The 17,151-nt window shown below is 39.1% G+C and overlaps 2 protein-coding genes across 2 annotated transcripts; both read right to left on the bottom strand.

Moving 5' to 3' along the window:
* LOC132644412 (NAC domain-containing protein 41-like) lies at positions 1 to 867 on the bottom strand. The gene has a single exon (XM_060361009.1). The coding sequence runs from the start codon at positions 865 to 867 to the stop codon at positions 1 to 3; it is 867 nt and encodes a 288-aa protein (XP_060216992.1).
* Positions 868 to 2,823: 1,956 nt separating this feature from the next.
* On the bottom strand, positions 2,824 to 17,151 carry LOC132645602 (protein pleiotropic regulatory locus 1). Its single transcript, XM_060362679.1, has 17 exons — positions 16,867 to 17,151; positions 15,612 to 15,636; positions 15,309 to 15,429; positions 15,075 to 15,147; positions 14,863 to 14,913; positions 13,096 to 13,180; positions 12,239 to 12,331; positions 11,230 to 11,293; positions 11,028 to 11,113; positions 10,845 to 10,946; positions 10,624 to 10,707; positions 4,147 to 4,207; positions 3,981 to 4,047; positions 3,813 to 3,890; positions 3,623 to 3,687; positions 3,400 to 3,477; positions 2,824 to 3,315 (listed from the first exon to the last, which is right to left on the bottom strand). Exons 1-17 carry the CDS (start codon positions 17,001 to 17,003, stop codon positions 3,143 to 3,145), a joined length of 1,443 nt encoding a protein of 480 aa, XP_060218662.1. The 5' UTR covers positions 17,004 to 17,151; the 3' UTR covers positions 2,824 to 3,142.

Below are 17,151 nucleotides of genomic sequence, written 5' to 3'. Positions count from 1 at the left end.
TTACAGTACAAAGTCAAAAGCATCAAGATCCATATCGTCTAAAAAAACAAGTACATGGTCTTCCACTTGCTCTCCCTCTAGGTATTCTATCTTCTCTTCATCCTTTGCTATTCCATTGTCTTCTGAATTGATATGTTCTTCAACGTTGTGCTCTTGACTATCAACATCGTCTGTGGAGCACCCCAGCATAGCAAGTATATGCTCTTCCACTTGGTCTTCCTCTAGGTATTCTATATCGTTCCCTACTGCCTGATAATCATCTTCTGCGATGAGTCGTATATCATCATTCGATAGTCTTCCATTAATGTCTTCTTCAACTTTTTCTTGCAGAATAGAATTGATTAATTCCTCAACATCCTTCATATTCTCTTCGTTAACTACCTCACTATTGTTTCCTTTTTTCTTATCACCGGGTTTTTCCTTCTTCTTGATCTTACAAATTACGTAACACTTGTTCTTAATTTCCTTAGCATCCAGATAACCATCATACAAAGAGTACTCAGTCATCAACCACTCGCCGTTGGCCTTGTTTGACGATTTGTTAGCGGGGATGTACTTCAAACTTTTGACGTACCCCATGATTCTCCCTTTATCGTCAAACACCTCTTTCCCTCTGTCTTGTGGCTTCCATGTTCCCTTCCCCACTGTTCGTGCAAATCTTTTCCACCCAGGTTTCACTTTCTTCTGCTGTGTGATGAAGTAACGAGTGTTGTTGTTGGTGCCCTCAAAAATCTGCCATGGCTCCTTGTCGCCGTAAAGATCAACCTGCTGCGTGAGTTGATACTGCTGGGGAAGTGGTTGGTCTCTCACAAACCCTAACAGATACTTCAATAGTTTCTTGTTCGTAGGGTGAAATCGACATCCCATATCGGACGTCGAGAAGAAGGTCCCTTAGCTTGATGATCACACGATGAGTATACTGCCATTGTTTTTAATTTGTGATGCGAACTGAATGGAGGCAAAAGATATTAATATACGTAGTTCCTAAAACCCGAGCTAGTTACGTTGTAACAATACTCTTGAATTAGTGAAGAACGTAACTTTGTTTGTGAATGTATGTTACAATGGTTCTTAGAACAACTATTTATATATATTTCTTACTTGGAGCTAAAGCTTCTTTTATTTTGTTTCCTAAATCTAGTAGAAAAGGTTTCAGTTTCTAGGTTTTGTAATGTATTTATCATAATTAATTTGCTTCCTAATTTTCATTATAGGGTTTAATTGGGTGGACACTGTTGATTGGATGTGATATATCCATGTGCATGAGTATTACTCCCTCTGTTTCAAATTGTTTGAATCTATTTTTTTTTAGTCCGTGCCAAAATGAATGACCTCTTTTCTAATTTGAAAACAAATTCACTTTATGAATGATTTACAACCACACAAATTTTCAAGGCTTATTTTGAACCACAAGTTTCAAAAATCTTCCCTCTTTCTTAAATGTCGTGCCCAGTCAAATGAGTTCATATAAATTGAAACGGATGGAGTATATACTTTCCGTATTTTATTTTCTGTTTCGTCCATTATTATTTTTTTCTCTCTTCACTAGCTAGGATCAGTAGTATTTTCTGGAATGTTTATTAGAGTTTCTTGTGACCCAAGATGGAGGGAACATATTTATAATTTGTTTTTCTAACTAGCGGCTAGCCTATCATGATTATACTTTCTATATTATTATTACTATCATTACTGACTAATGAGGATCTGCAAATAAAAAATAAATGTTAAGAAAATTAGCGTTTTCAATAAAAAATAAATTTTAAGAAAATTAGCGTTTTCAATAAAAAATAAATTTTAAGAAAATTAGCGTTTTCAATATTTTCGAAGATATACATATTGGTTTATTTGTAACTCATAAATTTCATAGGACTTAATTAGAGACTTATACTAAACAGGAAGTTTAGAGCTTTTCATTTATTTCCCCTAATACTCCCACATCCAATACGTTTTCCAATAATATTATTAATTTTCAAAGGCCAAACAAAATTTTGAATTAAATAAATGCAGTATATGGAAATAATTTCCAGGTGCAGTACTTAGGGGTGCCCCACGCAATTAAAAAGGTTCAAATATACCTGATGCGACTTCCACCATTAGTACGAGGTGTATATTTAGACTTTTTAAATTGTTCAGGTGTATATTTGAGATAGAAAATAACATTAGGGGCTTCTATGAGTCGATCGGTTAACAAAAGACAAATCAACAATATTAAAGGCATCTTTGTCTATTCTGCTGGAGAAATTGCATACGTTTGATATTTTCATTATCCAGAATCTCCATATGTATTGTTTGAGAGAAAGCAGAGGTAGGGAGGTTAATACTAATTGTTCGAATAACACTAACCATTTTCTTAGGAATGTTAGGATATTCTTTTCAACTGGAAGCTAAAGTATGTTAGCAAGTTCTGCTTAACCATGTTATAAGTGGGAATAAACATTAAATTAATAGCAAATCCCGGAATGGTTAGAAAAAGTTACTATTAGATACGAGACGAACTTTCATTAGTTACGCACTTGTACGAGTAATTTTCCAAAAGTCGATCTGGAATAATATATGTAATTAGAATTGAGGAATGCCTCTCATTTCTCCCAAATGTGATGTGTAAGGTTATCGGTTCAGTCCTCTACAATTTTGTTAATTGCTTTTTTTGTTAACAATATTGTTCTTTTCGCTTAAGAAACCTTCTAAAAATAGCTTTGCCCAACTTTTGAAAGTCAAATGCAGGCAAACTTTTTGAACGGACACTTACCCTTGAATCTGATTGTTAATCTTAGTTGGAACAATCAATATACAATTAAGTGTTTAAATTAGTTGAGAGGAAAAAAAAGACAACGGAAAATAACTTTCTCACGAAAAATATTCTTACAGATACGACTTCAGTCATACAAATACCCACTAATTTCCTTGCATTTACTTTAAAGTATCTATTTATACATCAATAGAATCTCAACTCACCGTAAAGATCAGCTAGGTCAGCACAAAAATAAATGGTGAATACAAAGAGGCAAACGAATCAACACCAACTACTCTGAAATGGTGCCTTTCTCGGGCCAGTCTAGCTCTGAAAGACCCGAACAAAAAGTTCGATTCGTATGTATTACAAAGGGTTTTTCCTAAAACGCTTTCTGAACTGCAATTGTAACTAGAAACGCCTTATGTCTTTTGGAGGCTTAAAGTGAAGTGGATGAGTTTCTGGGGTCGCATTTTCATCTTCTTTCCACATCTTGATGGTCTTATCAGCTTCACAACTGATCAGCCTTGAGCCAGTTACGTCATAGGTGAGAGCATAGATGCCAGCCTCACTGTCCAACGACCCTGAGACATGGTAATACTAAAATAAACCTTTTGCTCTTTTTGAGCAAACAATAGAAGTAGACATCAAATTATCAACATGCATACCAGGTTGAACAATAGTTTGAGCTTGCTGGAAATTGTGACCGCTTTTCCAATCCCAAAACCACATGCTTCCATTGTCACCTTCACAAAGGAAATGCACAATCATCAGCATATTACATCATTTACCTCCAGCTTAAGAACAAGAATGAGGAAAGCAAGGAGTCGGACGGGCAGAACAAAAATAAGGGAATGAGTAGATGCCGTGGTGTTATTAACTATTTCTTACCTCCTGTGACCATTACACCATCATCATTAACCGCCATCGCATTGACTATGGTTTTCTGTTGGGAGCTGGAAAAAAAAAAATTCAACATGATTTTAGATTCTAATTTACTAACAAAAAAGGATACTGAATTATGATGCCAGATATATTAAGATGTAGATGTAAAAATTTTATGGCATGTCACGAAACTTACAGCATGTTGTGCATAAATTCTCCTTTTGGAAGGCTGAATTTCTTTATGTTGTCTGCTGATGCAGAAGCAAAACAATCCCTACAGCAAAAAGAAAATAATGATTAGCAGTGTACTCCAAGGAGAAGGTAGCAAATCAGATAAATAGCAGCATCTGTCATGTAAACATACTCCGAAGGATGCTGAGCCATAGCTCGAACAGATTTCTTGTGATGTGTTAGGGTTGCCATTGCCTTACCTGCCAGGCAAGGACAATTAATAATCTTACGAAGTCAGAAACTGAAACCATTATAAAAATAAACAGAGCATAAAATTCCAGTAAGGAAATCCAAGTTACCATATCTAAGGTCCCAGAGCTTAATGGTACTATCATGAGAGCCGGTTATAACCTGTGGATCCTGAAACAAAACTTCCCATCATGAAATCTGATTGTTAACTGTAGGTCATAATGCAACTACAAAAGTCATTAACATACGATTATGACATCATTAAAATGAGACAGCTTGCATAATGTTTTTAGTAGAGCCAGCTCCCGGGAGTTCTTTGATTCTTAAAATATCAGAATTTCCAGCAAAATTAAACTAATTGTGTAAATTATACAGAAACCACTTCTAAAATGACAGATACGTGGACGCAATAGTAGTTGCTAAGGTTAACTGTCGCATGAAGGTACATCCATTTGCATGGGCAGTCTGTAGTCTGTACCGTGTTTCTACTATGTGAGCCTTCCTTATCAAGAAACATCCAGGGGTCACATTAGGGATTAAACCAGAAAGTATCCATAAAAGGTCATTTGGATCTTGTGCTCATATGGATTTTAGCATAAAACAAATAGCATAAAATCACAATATATCTTTATATAAAACACGTTGCAGATTCCATGTGATTACCAGCTAGACCACCACCACAATAGTGCATTTTTCGTTTTCCAACCAAACATTTTGGTTCAGAAAACCATTTTGGTTTTTTGTTTAAATAACACCAAAAACAGAAAACAACCCAAGGCATATTTTTTCTTTTTCAACAAAAGGTCAGTCCCAGTGTTTTTTTTACTTCTATATCTTTCCCTTCAACCTTATAAATTGCAACCCCTACCTCTTTTTTCCCATTTTTAGCCAATACAGATTTAATCTCTTCATTTTTTTCTTCAATGAAAAATTAATGGGAAATACATTTGGTAGCTTCAGAGATGTGAAGTCGGTAATGTATTAATTTCACCCATTTGAGAAACTTAAAAAATATTAGATCAGCTTCACTTTTCTATTTCTCTCTCCTCTCATCTCTCACCAACGGTAAGTTGCAGCTCCCCCCCCCCCCCCCAAACCCCAACCAAGCCACCCCAAACGGCCACCGGCGACGACGACGACCACCACTGGTAATACGCTTCCGGCCGGCCAGATCTCTCTCTCCTCTGTTCCCTCTTTTCTTTCCTTCTTCCTTTTTTTGTTTTTTTTTCTCTTTTCCTTTCTCTTCTACCCTGCGACCGGAAACCCTCCACCAGTAGGTTTCCGGGCAGTTTCTGCACAGGTACTCGAGTTTTCTGGCAGTTCCTGGCGGCAAACAGTATTTCCGGCGGCAAACAGAGATTTCTCGGTGGTCAACAGGTTTTATTTACTTGGAGTCGGTACCTCCAATAGCCCATTTCCTGTCTTTTAGCCTTATAAATTTTGCCTGCTCCGCCTAATTAAATACCTATTTCATTGCTTATAGACTATTGCTAACTTGTGATTTAGTATTGATCCTTCGTTTGTCTTAGATTAACCTTTCACTAGCGTATATTTGCTTTACTGGCTTTGGTGAGGGATGGTAGACTAGGGTCATGTTCTCGGTTGGGATCAGGGGCTAGGGTTGGGGGGGCTAAGGGGGTTGAGGGAGCTTCTAGGTTGAGAGTAGGGTCTTGGAATATTGGGACTTTATCGGGAAAGTCCATAGAGTTAGTTAAGATTCTTAAGAAGAGGAGGATTAATATAGCTTGCGTCCAAGAGACTAAATGGGTAGGACCTAAAGCTAAGGAGGTGGACGGGTACAAGCTTTGGTTCTCGGGCAAGTCGAGGTATAGGAATGGGGTAGGGATCTTAGTAGATAGTGAGCTTAGAGATCAGGTGGTAGAGGTTAGGAGGATCAATGACAGGATGATGGCGATTAAGTTAGTCGTTGGAGGGTTCACCTTGAACATTATTAGTGCCTACGCGCCACAAGTGGGTTTGGACGAGGAGGTAAAAAGGCGCTTTTGGGAGGACTTGGACGAAGTGGTGGTAAGTATACCGCCTCCTGAGAAGTTATTCATAGGAGGAGATTTCAATGGGCACATTGGGTCTGTTTCGAGGGGTTATGACGAGGTGCGTGGAGGATTTGGCTTCAGGGACAGGAATGGTAGAGGAGTCTCACTCCTGGATTTCGCAAAAGCTTTTGGATTGGTGGTAGCCAACTCGAGTTTTCCGAAGAAGGAGGAGCACTTGGTAACCTTCCGTAGGTCGGTGGCTGCGACGCAAATAGACTTTTTGCTTCTTAGAAAAGATGATAAAGACCTCTGTAAGGACTGCAAGGTCATACCGAGTGAGAATCTTACGACCCAACATAAACTATTGGTGATGGATTTGGAGATAAGAAGGAAGAAGAAGAAGAAGAAGAGGGTCGTGGATGACCGACCGAGGATTAGGTGGGGGAGTTTGACTCTGTCTAGTGCCCTAGAGATGGGGGAGAAGTTGATGGCTATGGGAGCGTGGGATAGTAGGGGGGATGCGAGCAGTATGTGAGATAGGACGGCCAGTTGCATTAGGAAAGCAGCTAGAGAGGTATTGGGGTCTCACGAGGCCGCCGTGGTGGGCACCGAAGGGATTGGTGGTGGAATGGAGAAGTCCAAGGGAAGGTAAAAGCAAAGAAGCAGGCATATGTGAAGTTGGTAGATAGCAAGAATGATGAAGAGAAGCGGACGAACAGGGAAAAGTATAAGATGGCGAGAAAGGAGGCGAAGTTGGCAGTTTCGGCGGCTAAAACGGCAGCCTTTGAACGCCTTTATGCAGAACTAGAGGACAGAAGTGGGGATAAGAAGCTATTTAAGCTTGTCAAGGCGAGAGAGGAAGGCACGCGACTTGGATCAAGTGAAGTGCATCAAGGACGAGGATGGCCAAGTGTTGGTACAGGAAACCCACATTAGACAGAGATGGCAGTCATACTTTCATGAACTCTTGAACGAAGGAGGGGACAGAGACATTGTGTTGGGAGACTTGGAGCACTCTGATAGGCGTCGCGACTTTGGATATTGTAGGAGTATAAAGGTTGAGGAGGTCAAGGGAGCTGTTCGTAGGATGCGCAGGGGAAGAGCGACCGGACCTGACGAGATTCCTAGGGAATTTTGGAAGAATGCAGGCAGGGTAGGCTTGGAGTGGTTGACTGGGTTGTTTAATGTCATTTTCAAGACAGCGAAGATGCCGGAAGAATGGAGGTGGAGTACAATGATTCCCGTGTACAAGAACAAGGGAGACATTCAAAGCTGCAACAACTATAGAGGTATCAAGCTGCTAAGTCACACTATGAAAGTGTGGGAAAGGGTGGTGGAAATGAGGGTGAGGAGAGGTGTGTCTATTTCAGAGAACCAGTTTGGATTCATGCCGAGGCGCTCGACTACAGAAGCCATTCATATTGTAAGGAGATTGGTGGAGCAGTATAGGGAGCGGAAGAGGGACTTGCACATGGTATTCATTGACCTAGAAAAGGCCTACGACAAAGTGCCAAGAGAGGTCCTATGGAGATGCTTGGAGGCTAAAGGTGTACCTGTGGTGTACATTAGAGCAATAAAGGACATGTATGATAGAGCTAAGACCAGGGTAAGGACGGTAGGAGGAGACTCGGAGCACTTCCCTGTTTTGATGGGGTTGCATCAGGGATCAGCTCTTAGCCCGTTTCTATTCGCCTTGGTTATGGATGAATTGACGCGACAAATACAAGGTAAGGTGCCTTGGTGTATGTTGTTCGCGGATGCCATAGTCCTGATTGACGAGACTCGCGGTGGATGTGTGGGCACACTAGGAGGGATAGAATTAGGAATGAAGATATTCGAGACAAGGTGGGAGTGGCATCGGTGGAGGACAAAATGCGGGAAGCGAGGCTGAGATGGTTTGGGCATGTGAAGAGGAGAGACACAGATGCTCCAGTGCGGAGGTGTGAGAGGTTGGCTATGGACGGTTTCAGGAGAGGTAAAGGGAGGCCGAAGAAGTATTGGGGAGAGGTGATTAGACAGGATATGGCACAGTTTCAGCTCACCGAGGACATGACCTTAGATAGGAGGTTGTGGAGGACTCAGATTAGGATAGAAGGCTAGGTGGCTTATCCTTTCACCATAGTAGTTGTAGTTTTGCTCATTTGTTTATTGCTATTTGATTTCTGCATTTGATTGCTGCTTATATTTGTTGGGCCGTTGTACTTTGGTTATCTTATTTATCTATAGTAGTTAATGCTCTTTTCTTTCCGGACTGTTCTACCAGGACTTTCTCGATTTTGTTATTCCTTGTTTTCATATTGTTTCGATATGCTTGGTCCTATCTGACCTTTTGTCTTGTTTTTTTCCTCTCTTGAGCCAAGGGTCTTTCGGAAACAGCCGTCCTACCTTTCAAGGTGGGGGTTCACTCTACCCTCCCCAGACCCCACATGGTGGGATTATACTGGGCTTGTTGTTGTTGTTGTTGTTGTTGTTAGGTATCTGGATGAGACCCCGTGAAGTTGAGGGGCCGAGAATACAAATATCTGCAAGTAGAAGTGTCTACTTGGGTATTAAGCCTGGTTTATTATGTTTAAAAGTTGTGAAAGTTGTGAAAGTTGTATGGAAATATAATTGTGTCAACCATTTTTTAATGTTCCAAAATAGGAAGGGTGAAAAAATTTGAAAAGATAACAAATACAGTAGTACATATTATGTGAAGTATAAAGTTTCCTGTATAAAAGGAAACCTACATTTCTAAGATCAACACTAAATCTAAATTAAATTTGCTCCTAACAGGCAGTAATCTTAACATAGACTACGATCAGCTTTAATAAATAAAAAAAGAATTTGTTGATAATCTCGGGTGAAGAAAATTGGACCTAATTTTAGACAAAGAAGGTTGAAACAAAAAAAAAGAATCTGATGGCTAGGGAAGTCACAACGAGTTTATGTAAATCCAAAAAGCAGAAGTTAGTTGGTTATGGAAATAGGTGGAGGAAGTCATAAGGGGCAAATACTATTTCATGATATAAATTTTTATTTATGAAAGTGTGAACTGCTCACGGAACAGTATGCCCCAAAAAGCCAGAATCAACCTCTTCTTCGAGTATGATTAGGTCCTGCAGTAGTAGAGCCTTGAGTACTATCTTCCAACGTTGTATGGAGTTCACTCTTCTTGCAATTTTTGCTACTCTCTTTGGGCATTGTCTCGGTCTAGCCAGTCAACTGATCCACTTGTAAGTGTATTAGCAGAGTAATAGTCTGGTAGTCCAATCTAGATTAATGCTCCAGAATTATTATTTTTGAAACTAAAGGCTCCAGGAATTTAGGATTTCAACTTTAACCAAACTAGGGTTTCAATTCAGGATCAAATTTTCTCCTACATCTAGATTTTTTAAGCTTTCAATCGTCACTTAGACCTCATTTGTTTGCACTTATTGGAGGTCTGAATCTGAATGATTCAGACCTTAAGCCATTAAGAGCCCGTTTGGATTGGCTTATAAGTTGCTTATAAGCTGTTTTCAGCTTTTTTGAGTGTTTGGCTGGCCAGCTTAAAGTCATTTTGTACTTAAAATAAGCTCAAAAAAATAATTGGGCCCATTTGACTTAGCTTATCTAAAGCAGCTTATAAGCTGAAAACTGCTTATAAGCCAAAAAAAATAAGTTAGACTACCCCAACTTATTTTTTTTAGCTTATAGGCATAAGCCCATCCAAACAGGCTCTAAGTGCATTTGTTTGCATTAAGATCTAAGCACTTATTGGGTCTTAATAGGTCTTAATCATTAAGATCTTGAACCAAGTCTTAATATCATTAAGTGGTATTTTTGTATGAAACTTTTTTATCACTAGCTCCAACACCAATCCCAAACCCTCCACCTCAACCCTACCCTCACCCACTCTCCACTCCAACCCCACCCATCCACCTCAACCCCACCCCACCACCCACCTACTCTCCACTTTAACTCCCCCACTTCCCACCATCCCCACCCCACCAACAACCCCAATCCCACCCTACACCACCCACCCCCACTACCCCCACCTCCCACCACCAACCCTACCCCCACTCCCCACCAACCCCTACCCCATACCACCCACCCCCACTCCCCCTACCTCCACCTCCCACCACCAACTCCACCCCCACTCCCCACCAACCCCACACCACTACCTCCCCTCACCCCAACCACCCGCTCACCCCTCCACCCCCACTTACCACCCACCACGGTTACAAAACATCTCCACCATTACTAGTGAACATAAATGTTTCATTTTTTTTAATCAAATAATATTTTATTTTATTAAATTTGTATTTATTTTCTACTATTTAATTACTTTTTAATTTAAATTGTATATTTATTATGTTTAAATAAATACATTATGTACATTCAGCTATTGAAAAACAAACAATCTTAATCATTCAGTGTTCAGACCTAGAAACAACATCTTAATCATTCAAATGTGCATTCAGATCCAGACGTCTTAATCTTAATGAAAACAAATGAGGCCTTAATCTCCACATTACTGTACCTCTAAGTCAAGGGCTGTATTATTGCCTCATGCTTAAAATATTAAGACATAGATGTAACAAATAGACCCAACTATAAAGGAATGCTTACCATCGGCCTGGTGAAAACAGAACAAACAGTGTTATCATGTCCAGATAGAGCATGAATTTGCATCTTGCTACGAATATCCCAAACCTGAAATCATGATAAAATTCAAATAAAAGTCAGAACTTCATAGGTGTTGACATAGAAAGTACAAAGTAGAAAAACTACTAAAAGCTTCAGTACTAGGATCAGCTATCACCTAAGAAAAGAAGCATCAGTAATAATACCCGACAGACAGAATCGCGACCCCCAGTGAACAAGATGTCAATGGTTGGATGAAGAGCCAAGCAATAAACACCACTGAGGTGGCCATGATAGGAGCGGATCACCTGAAAAAAACATATAAGTCAACATGTACCCCAATACATTGACCGTGAGTTGTGAATAGCAATCAGCACTGACATAATTACCTTATTTTGTTCCAGGTCCCAGCATTTAACTAGCTTATCATCACCAGCTGAGAACATGTATGTGTGTTTGTGGCTAACAGCAAGGCCTGCAAGGAGACTCCTATTGTCACTGGTCTATATCTTAGGTTAGCACTCAATATCCTCAAACATATTATAATATTTGATCGAACTTCTGAACAAATAGAAGTTCTAGAGAACAAACCTCGCACTTGTTCAATGTGCCCTGTTAAAGTGAGCTTCAGTCTTCCACTTGCTAAATCCCATATCTAGTGCCATGGCGGAAAAAAGAAGATAGACTTAGCGCCTAATGGACAACCAATTACAACTGCCTAATATACGCGTAGCCATCAGTATATGAAAATAAAAACTGGTAACAAATTCCCACCAGTCTAATAAAGACACAGGCAAAGATGTGTCCTCGCCAATTACCATAATATGCCTTCAATAACTTAGGAATGTAGTATGTAACTTCGTCTTGAGTACCAACTCTAGAGCCTTCTATGAAGCGTGCACACAGATTTTCTAACTAACCCCCAAGTTATTAAGACTCATGATCAGAAGTGATACTTAATGGTAGATAGTATATAATCACAACTAAATCATCTTCATTGCTGGTCGTGCATACAATAAATGTTTTTTATGCTAAGTAACAAAATCCAGGCTACATTCAAATAAAAACTGCATAAATGTGCATTAATTTTCACCTGAACTAGGAGAAAACCAGTACAGTTATCAGGCTCCCAAAAATGAATTCTGATACCAGCAATACTATTTCCATTTTCTTTTTCCATTTTTTTTATCGGTGCTATTTCAATTTTTTAGTCCAGGGTAATATGTAAGTACTTCAGTAATTCTTTCAGCATAACTAGCTCATCCGATATGATACTGGCTGTTGAAGAATGATGTGACTTATCTAACAGTTTGGAGCTGGTAGAACTGGTCAGAGGTGCACAAGCTGAAACAGGGCGACTCGATTCCAGAGCCATTACACCTTAAATCCAATATTACAGCGGCTTTTAAATTAAAATTTGTGGTCAACATGATAAATGGTTCATCTCTACTGACCCAAAAAAAATAAAAAAGAAATGTTTCATCTCCGCAAAAACTGGATTCTTGAACACTTCCAAATCCCCCCCCACCCAAACAAAAAATCCAAAGGCACACTGACAGGTTTATCCCCCATTGGAATTTTCAGGATACAATCCCTTTACCTTGATAGTTCGATCGGCTGATCCTGTACAAAACCAAGTATTGCTAGGATCCACCGCAACGGATCGCACCCATCCCAAATGGCCACTGATAACCTATACAATTAAACAATACCATGCATTAGAATTCAGATCTATGATATGCCATGCCACATTGAAGACTGAACAGCAAAAATAGTGCAGGTGTAAAGTATAAAATAATGAAAACAGATCACTGACGGTCTCTTGAATGAACTAGACCCATTTATAGAGTTTGCCCTTTATGGGACTAGTAGTCTAGTAAATAACAAGAGGTCTCGCAATTCAAATCAACAAATGTTTAAATTGTTACGAGGCCACCGGCACACACTATCTTGCTCTTTTGACCAGACTACAGAATATAGGAACTTGGAAGTCCAATCTTCTTAGAGATCAACTCTTCAGAAGTTCAGCTGGTAAAGTGGCTCTACAGTTTTAAACATTCAAAATTTACTGCAAAGTAGAAATTTTGAATTTCTTAGCGATGAATTTTTGGTAATCTAAAAGCAGGTTATAAGTACAAAACCTGATGGAGAAAATATTTAAGATATTAAGTGTAGCTTCATACCCTCCACCAGATGATTGATATAGTTACAATCAAATTTAAGGACTAAAACAGTAATTAAATGACAATAGTAAGAAGGTTAAATTGATTCACACACACTGTCTTTTTCACGCGGTAAGGGTATTTAGCTGGAGTCAGGTGCTAAAGAATAATTGAAACCACTACATGAAAACTTGAAACAATAAGAAATTTATTAGAAATCAAAACACAGAAACACAGCCAGGCTTTAATCAGTGTACAATAATGCCCAGCCACTACAACAACAGAATTATCTTACCCTGTAATTTTTCCAGGGAGCACGCCATATTGGGCGAGGCCATCTGCTTGGTATTCTTTCCATGATTGCAGCAGTTGACAGATTTCTGAAGGGAATAAAAGTAAAGAATTCATCGCATGAGTACAAGATATGATGGCTTAAATAAGCAAATTCTTTTGTAGTTTTTTCTTGGTTGATTTATCAGAGACGTAATCTTGTTAAGAAGAAAAAACACATACAGATGCAGGCCTAATGTTCAGTTCACAGGGACTTAGTAGCTCAATTGGTTGGCTACCTGAACTTTCACCATGTTGGTGAGCGTTCAAATCCCCACGTTGTAATTCCATCCCCCATTTCCCCCTTCCCTACCCCTATGTAAAAAGAAAAGGAAAAAAAAAAAACCTTGAAAACCAGGGTTCAAATCCCAACAAAAACCAATTTCCTCCAATTTGACCAAGACCTTGGAGGGCAAAGTTATCCGATACTTGTTTTGGTGGGAGGTAACATGTACCCGGTGTAGTCGAGGTACGGGCAAGTTGGCTTGAACACCACAATTATAAAAAATGAAATGAAGGAAACACATACATAGACATCCTTGTGGCTCTGTTAAAATGGAAATGTCCAGATACCAACTCAAGCATCTAAACTGTTGCACTCAAGATCAAAATTTTGATATGCTAAATGCCAAGACTAGGTATCAAGATGAACTTTTGGGATAAAATTTTTTTTTTTTGATGAGATAAATGATTTCATTGCAGGCATCAAGCAGATGCATAGTAGTTACAAAAGTAGAATAGCAAAAGGGCCAGCTCTCCTTTATATAGCTAGTTAAGGGACAGGAAGCTGACAAAGTTCAGAAAGGTAACAGAGGAATTATGTCAAGGTATTGCATTAGTCAAACAAGTAAGAGTAATACATATTCGTTATTCCGAGTTACACATTACATTCTTTGTGTCATTTGATTAAACTCCTATTAGAAGGGAATACAACAAAAAAGGATAATCTAACAATTTTGAATTATCTGTTAAGCAACATGAAAGCTGAAATACAGATTTGACATAGCCCTCCATCTAGTTTTGTATAGTTCCCTTTCTCTAGTATTTTGACAAGCGCATTATTCAGGTATAACCACACATTCATACATAATAGATTTCAAAATCACCTTATACTGGAAAATTGACAATCCTGAATTACAATAAGCACAACATCAGACAGTTACAGGAGACCACTTAAGTATCTTTAACAAGATCTCATAACATTAGTACGGACAATCCATGATGATATCCAGACATCACATAAACCAATCCTTCAAGCTTAAGGATAAACACTATCAAACTGCTTAAAAGTTGAAGCCTTGTAATACCAATGCCAGAAGTATATTCACTTCACAGAAAATTGTCCCTAAAATGCACCATATTTGAACGAGTTGGTAAAGGGTGCTACTTTATTGGAAGAGAAAAGGTCAACAGAGTAAATAACAATGAACCCCATATCATGTTTACTACATTCACTCTCATCTCAATACTCTTAATTTAGCATGGGAAACCGCAAACAACTAGTTGAGTGGTTTCTAAACACTTTCGAACTGCTTGTTACAGAGCCCCAATAAGGTCTCCAGAGGGCTAACCAGGTCCAAGTTTATTGCCCAAATAAGGAAACTACCCTAGTCCTATGTAGGGAGATGAGGCCAAAAAAGGCTTACTAGACAAATCAATGCAATTGCAAAGAATTAGCAACAGCTCATGTAATATAGTGAAATATAATAGGAAAGAAAGGCAGCATAACAACCTTTCAGATGAACCGTGGGAAGAAACAATAGCACTACTTTTCCCGTCAGTCCTGCAAAATAGTTTCACAATATTGTAAACATAAATTTGAGTATGGAAAGGCCAATCGGTCCCTGCCAACATCCTATCCTCCAAATAAAAAAACACCAAGATTTATGTGGGTGTCCATGTGGGTTCCATGCGGGTGTATAAAGAAGGATAGAAAGTACTTACGAGCCCTTCGCTGGTATGGATGGACCAAGAGCCAGTTCATTTCCGGTTCCCTTGTCTCTTGTATTTTCAGGACCTGCCAAAAAGGCCAAAGGTATGTATCATAAAAGAGAGAAAAATATTTTAACCGAAAAAATGAGAAACATAATTCACTACGGCAGGATCCATATTCCTGCAAGAAAGTGTAGTGACTGAAAGTTTAATGTAAGGTTCTAAGTTAACGAGAATATCGAATACCTGGAAGAGATAGGGCATTTGAAGGTGCAGAAGCTTGTTGAGCTTGATTCTGCGCAGCCACTTTCGCATTAGAAGATGGTTGGGCTGCTGTGCCTTTTATCCCTCCATACTCAACATTTAGCTGTTACATGTAAAACCCATATCAGTTTGAATCCCCGAAATACATAAGATAGACACTGAAGAATAACACAATTCCCCACAACTTGTAAAGCATCCACTAAAATCTAGTATTGAACTTCTTCCTTTCCTTATCTACTTAGCAGGAAAATTAAATCTGTGAAAAGAATCAACACGACTACTAACCTTATAGCTCGTTCGAATTTTCTTGCTGCACAAAGGGATGAAAAGAAAAGGCAAAGAATTAGATAAAGAAGCCATACTCAAGAAAACCAAAATTAAGGCCAGAAAAAAATTCCCTTGTTGTTCTTTCTATTTGGTGTGTTGAAGTTTAATGGACACAATTGAATGGAACAACTATAGAGGACTGATACACCCAACCCCAACTAATTGACAAGCTAGTGTGCTGAAAGGGTTCATACAAAGGTCAATTTTTATTTGTATATATATACCGTAGATGTTGAACCCTTAGTTGAAAATTTTGCCTCCACCATTGTTAATCAACATAGTTGATTGAGTTAGTTTGTTCTTTCAGATGAATGTGAGTTTAAGAGGTACCTTTAAGGGCAAAGGACTAGATAAAGCAATCATAGTCAAGAAAACAAAAATTTGGGATTCATACACTCAACACTAACCAGAAAACCTCTTCTTTTTTTTTTTTTTTGATGACATGGGAACCAGCAGCCGCTACCCTTCGGGTGCGCACAGGGTAAGCCTAGCTCCTATGCAATAGCTCGCAAATCACACAGAAGAGGTAACCCTCACTAGGCAAGCCCCGTGCGACGAGCTCAACCCAGAAGGCAAATCCCCTGCTGTCGTAAGCAGGGGGTTTCGAAATTGAGACCTCCTTTATGAAAACCCCATGCTCAACCAAATGAGCCACTCTTGCGGGTAACAAGAAAACCCTTTTTTGTTCTTTCTATTTAGTGTGTTGAAGTTACATGGACACAAGGGAATGCAACAAGTATAGAGGATCCATATACCCAACCCTAATTAACTTAGAATTCAGAACATAGTTGAAAGTTTGACACTGTTCTTTCAAAGGGATAAAAACGGCCAAAGAATTAGATAAAGCAATCATATCCAGGAAAAAGAAATCCCTTTTTGTTCACTTTATATTTAGTGTGGTTGAAGTTAAATGGACACAATGGAATGTAACAAGTATGGAGGATTCATGTAATCAACCCTAACAAAATAAGAATTCAGAACATAGTTGATTGATTGACGTCGTTCTTGCAATTAGACCTACTACCCAATATCCAAGAAAACGAAAATCAGGGCAAGAAAAAAGAAGCCTTTTCTATTTAATGTGTTGGAAGTTAAATGGATAGAATGGAATGTAATAAGTAGAATAGAGGATTCATGTACTGAACCCTAACTAATTTGGGATTCAGTAGAAGAGAGTAGATTAATTAATTGAATGTGAGGTTTAAGGGGTTACCTTTGAGGGTCGGGAGGAGGGAAGTGACCATGGAGAGGGGAAAAGAGGTCAAGAGATCGTTTAAGGGACTTGAAGCTAAGCTTCTTGAGGGATTGTGGCTCCACTGGCACTTCAGATTCCATTGTTGGCCCTGGCATTAGAGACACTTACACACTTCTTCTGCCGGACGAGTATTGCGCCGATGGGATGTGATATCGGGCTCTTTCTCTAACCTCTCTCCACACCTTCAGTAGAGTTGATTTCGCGGTAACTCCACCAAGAGCCTCTTTGGAAAGATGGCAGAGC

The sequence above is a fragment of the Lycium barbarum genome, chromosome 6, assembly GCF_019175385.1.
Source record: "Lycium barbarum isolate Lr01 chromosome 6, ASM1917538v2, whole genome shotgun sequence".
NCBI lineage: Eukaryota > Viridiplantae > Streptophyta > Magnoliopsida > Solanales > Solanaceae > Lycium > Lycium barbarum.
This window is presented reverse-complemented; position numbering and strand designations above follow the sequence as displayed.

What these genes read in the sequence shown, in the direction of transcription:
- LOC132644412 (XM_060361009.1), bottom strand. Translation starts at nt 867, where the DNA reads ATGGGATGTCGATTTCACCCTACGAACAAGAAACTATTGAAGTATCTG.
- LOC132645602 (XM_060362679.1), bottom strand. Translation starts at nt 17,003, where the DNA reads ATGCCAGGGCCAACAATGGAATCTGAAGTGCCAGTGGAGCCACAATCC. An exon ending in GCACATTGAACAAGTGCGAG is followed by an intron (nt 11,114 to 11,229) that starts GTTTGTTCTCTA and finishes GTCTCCTTGCAG; the next exon opens with GCCTTGCTGTTAGCCACAAA. An exon ending in TCAAACTATTGTTCAACCTG is followed by an intron (nt 3,316 to 3,399) that starts GTATGCATGTTG and finishes ACCATGTCTCAG; the next exon opens with GGTCGTTGGACAGTGAGGCT.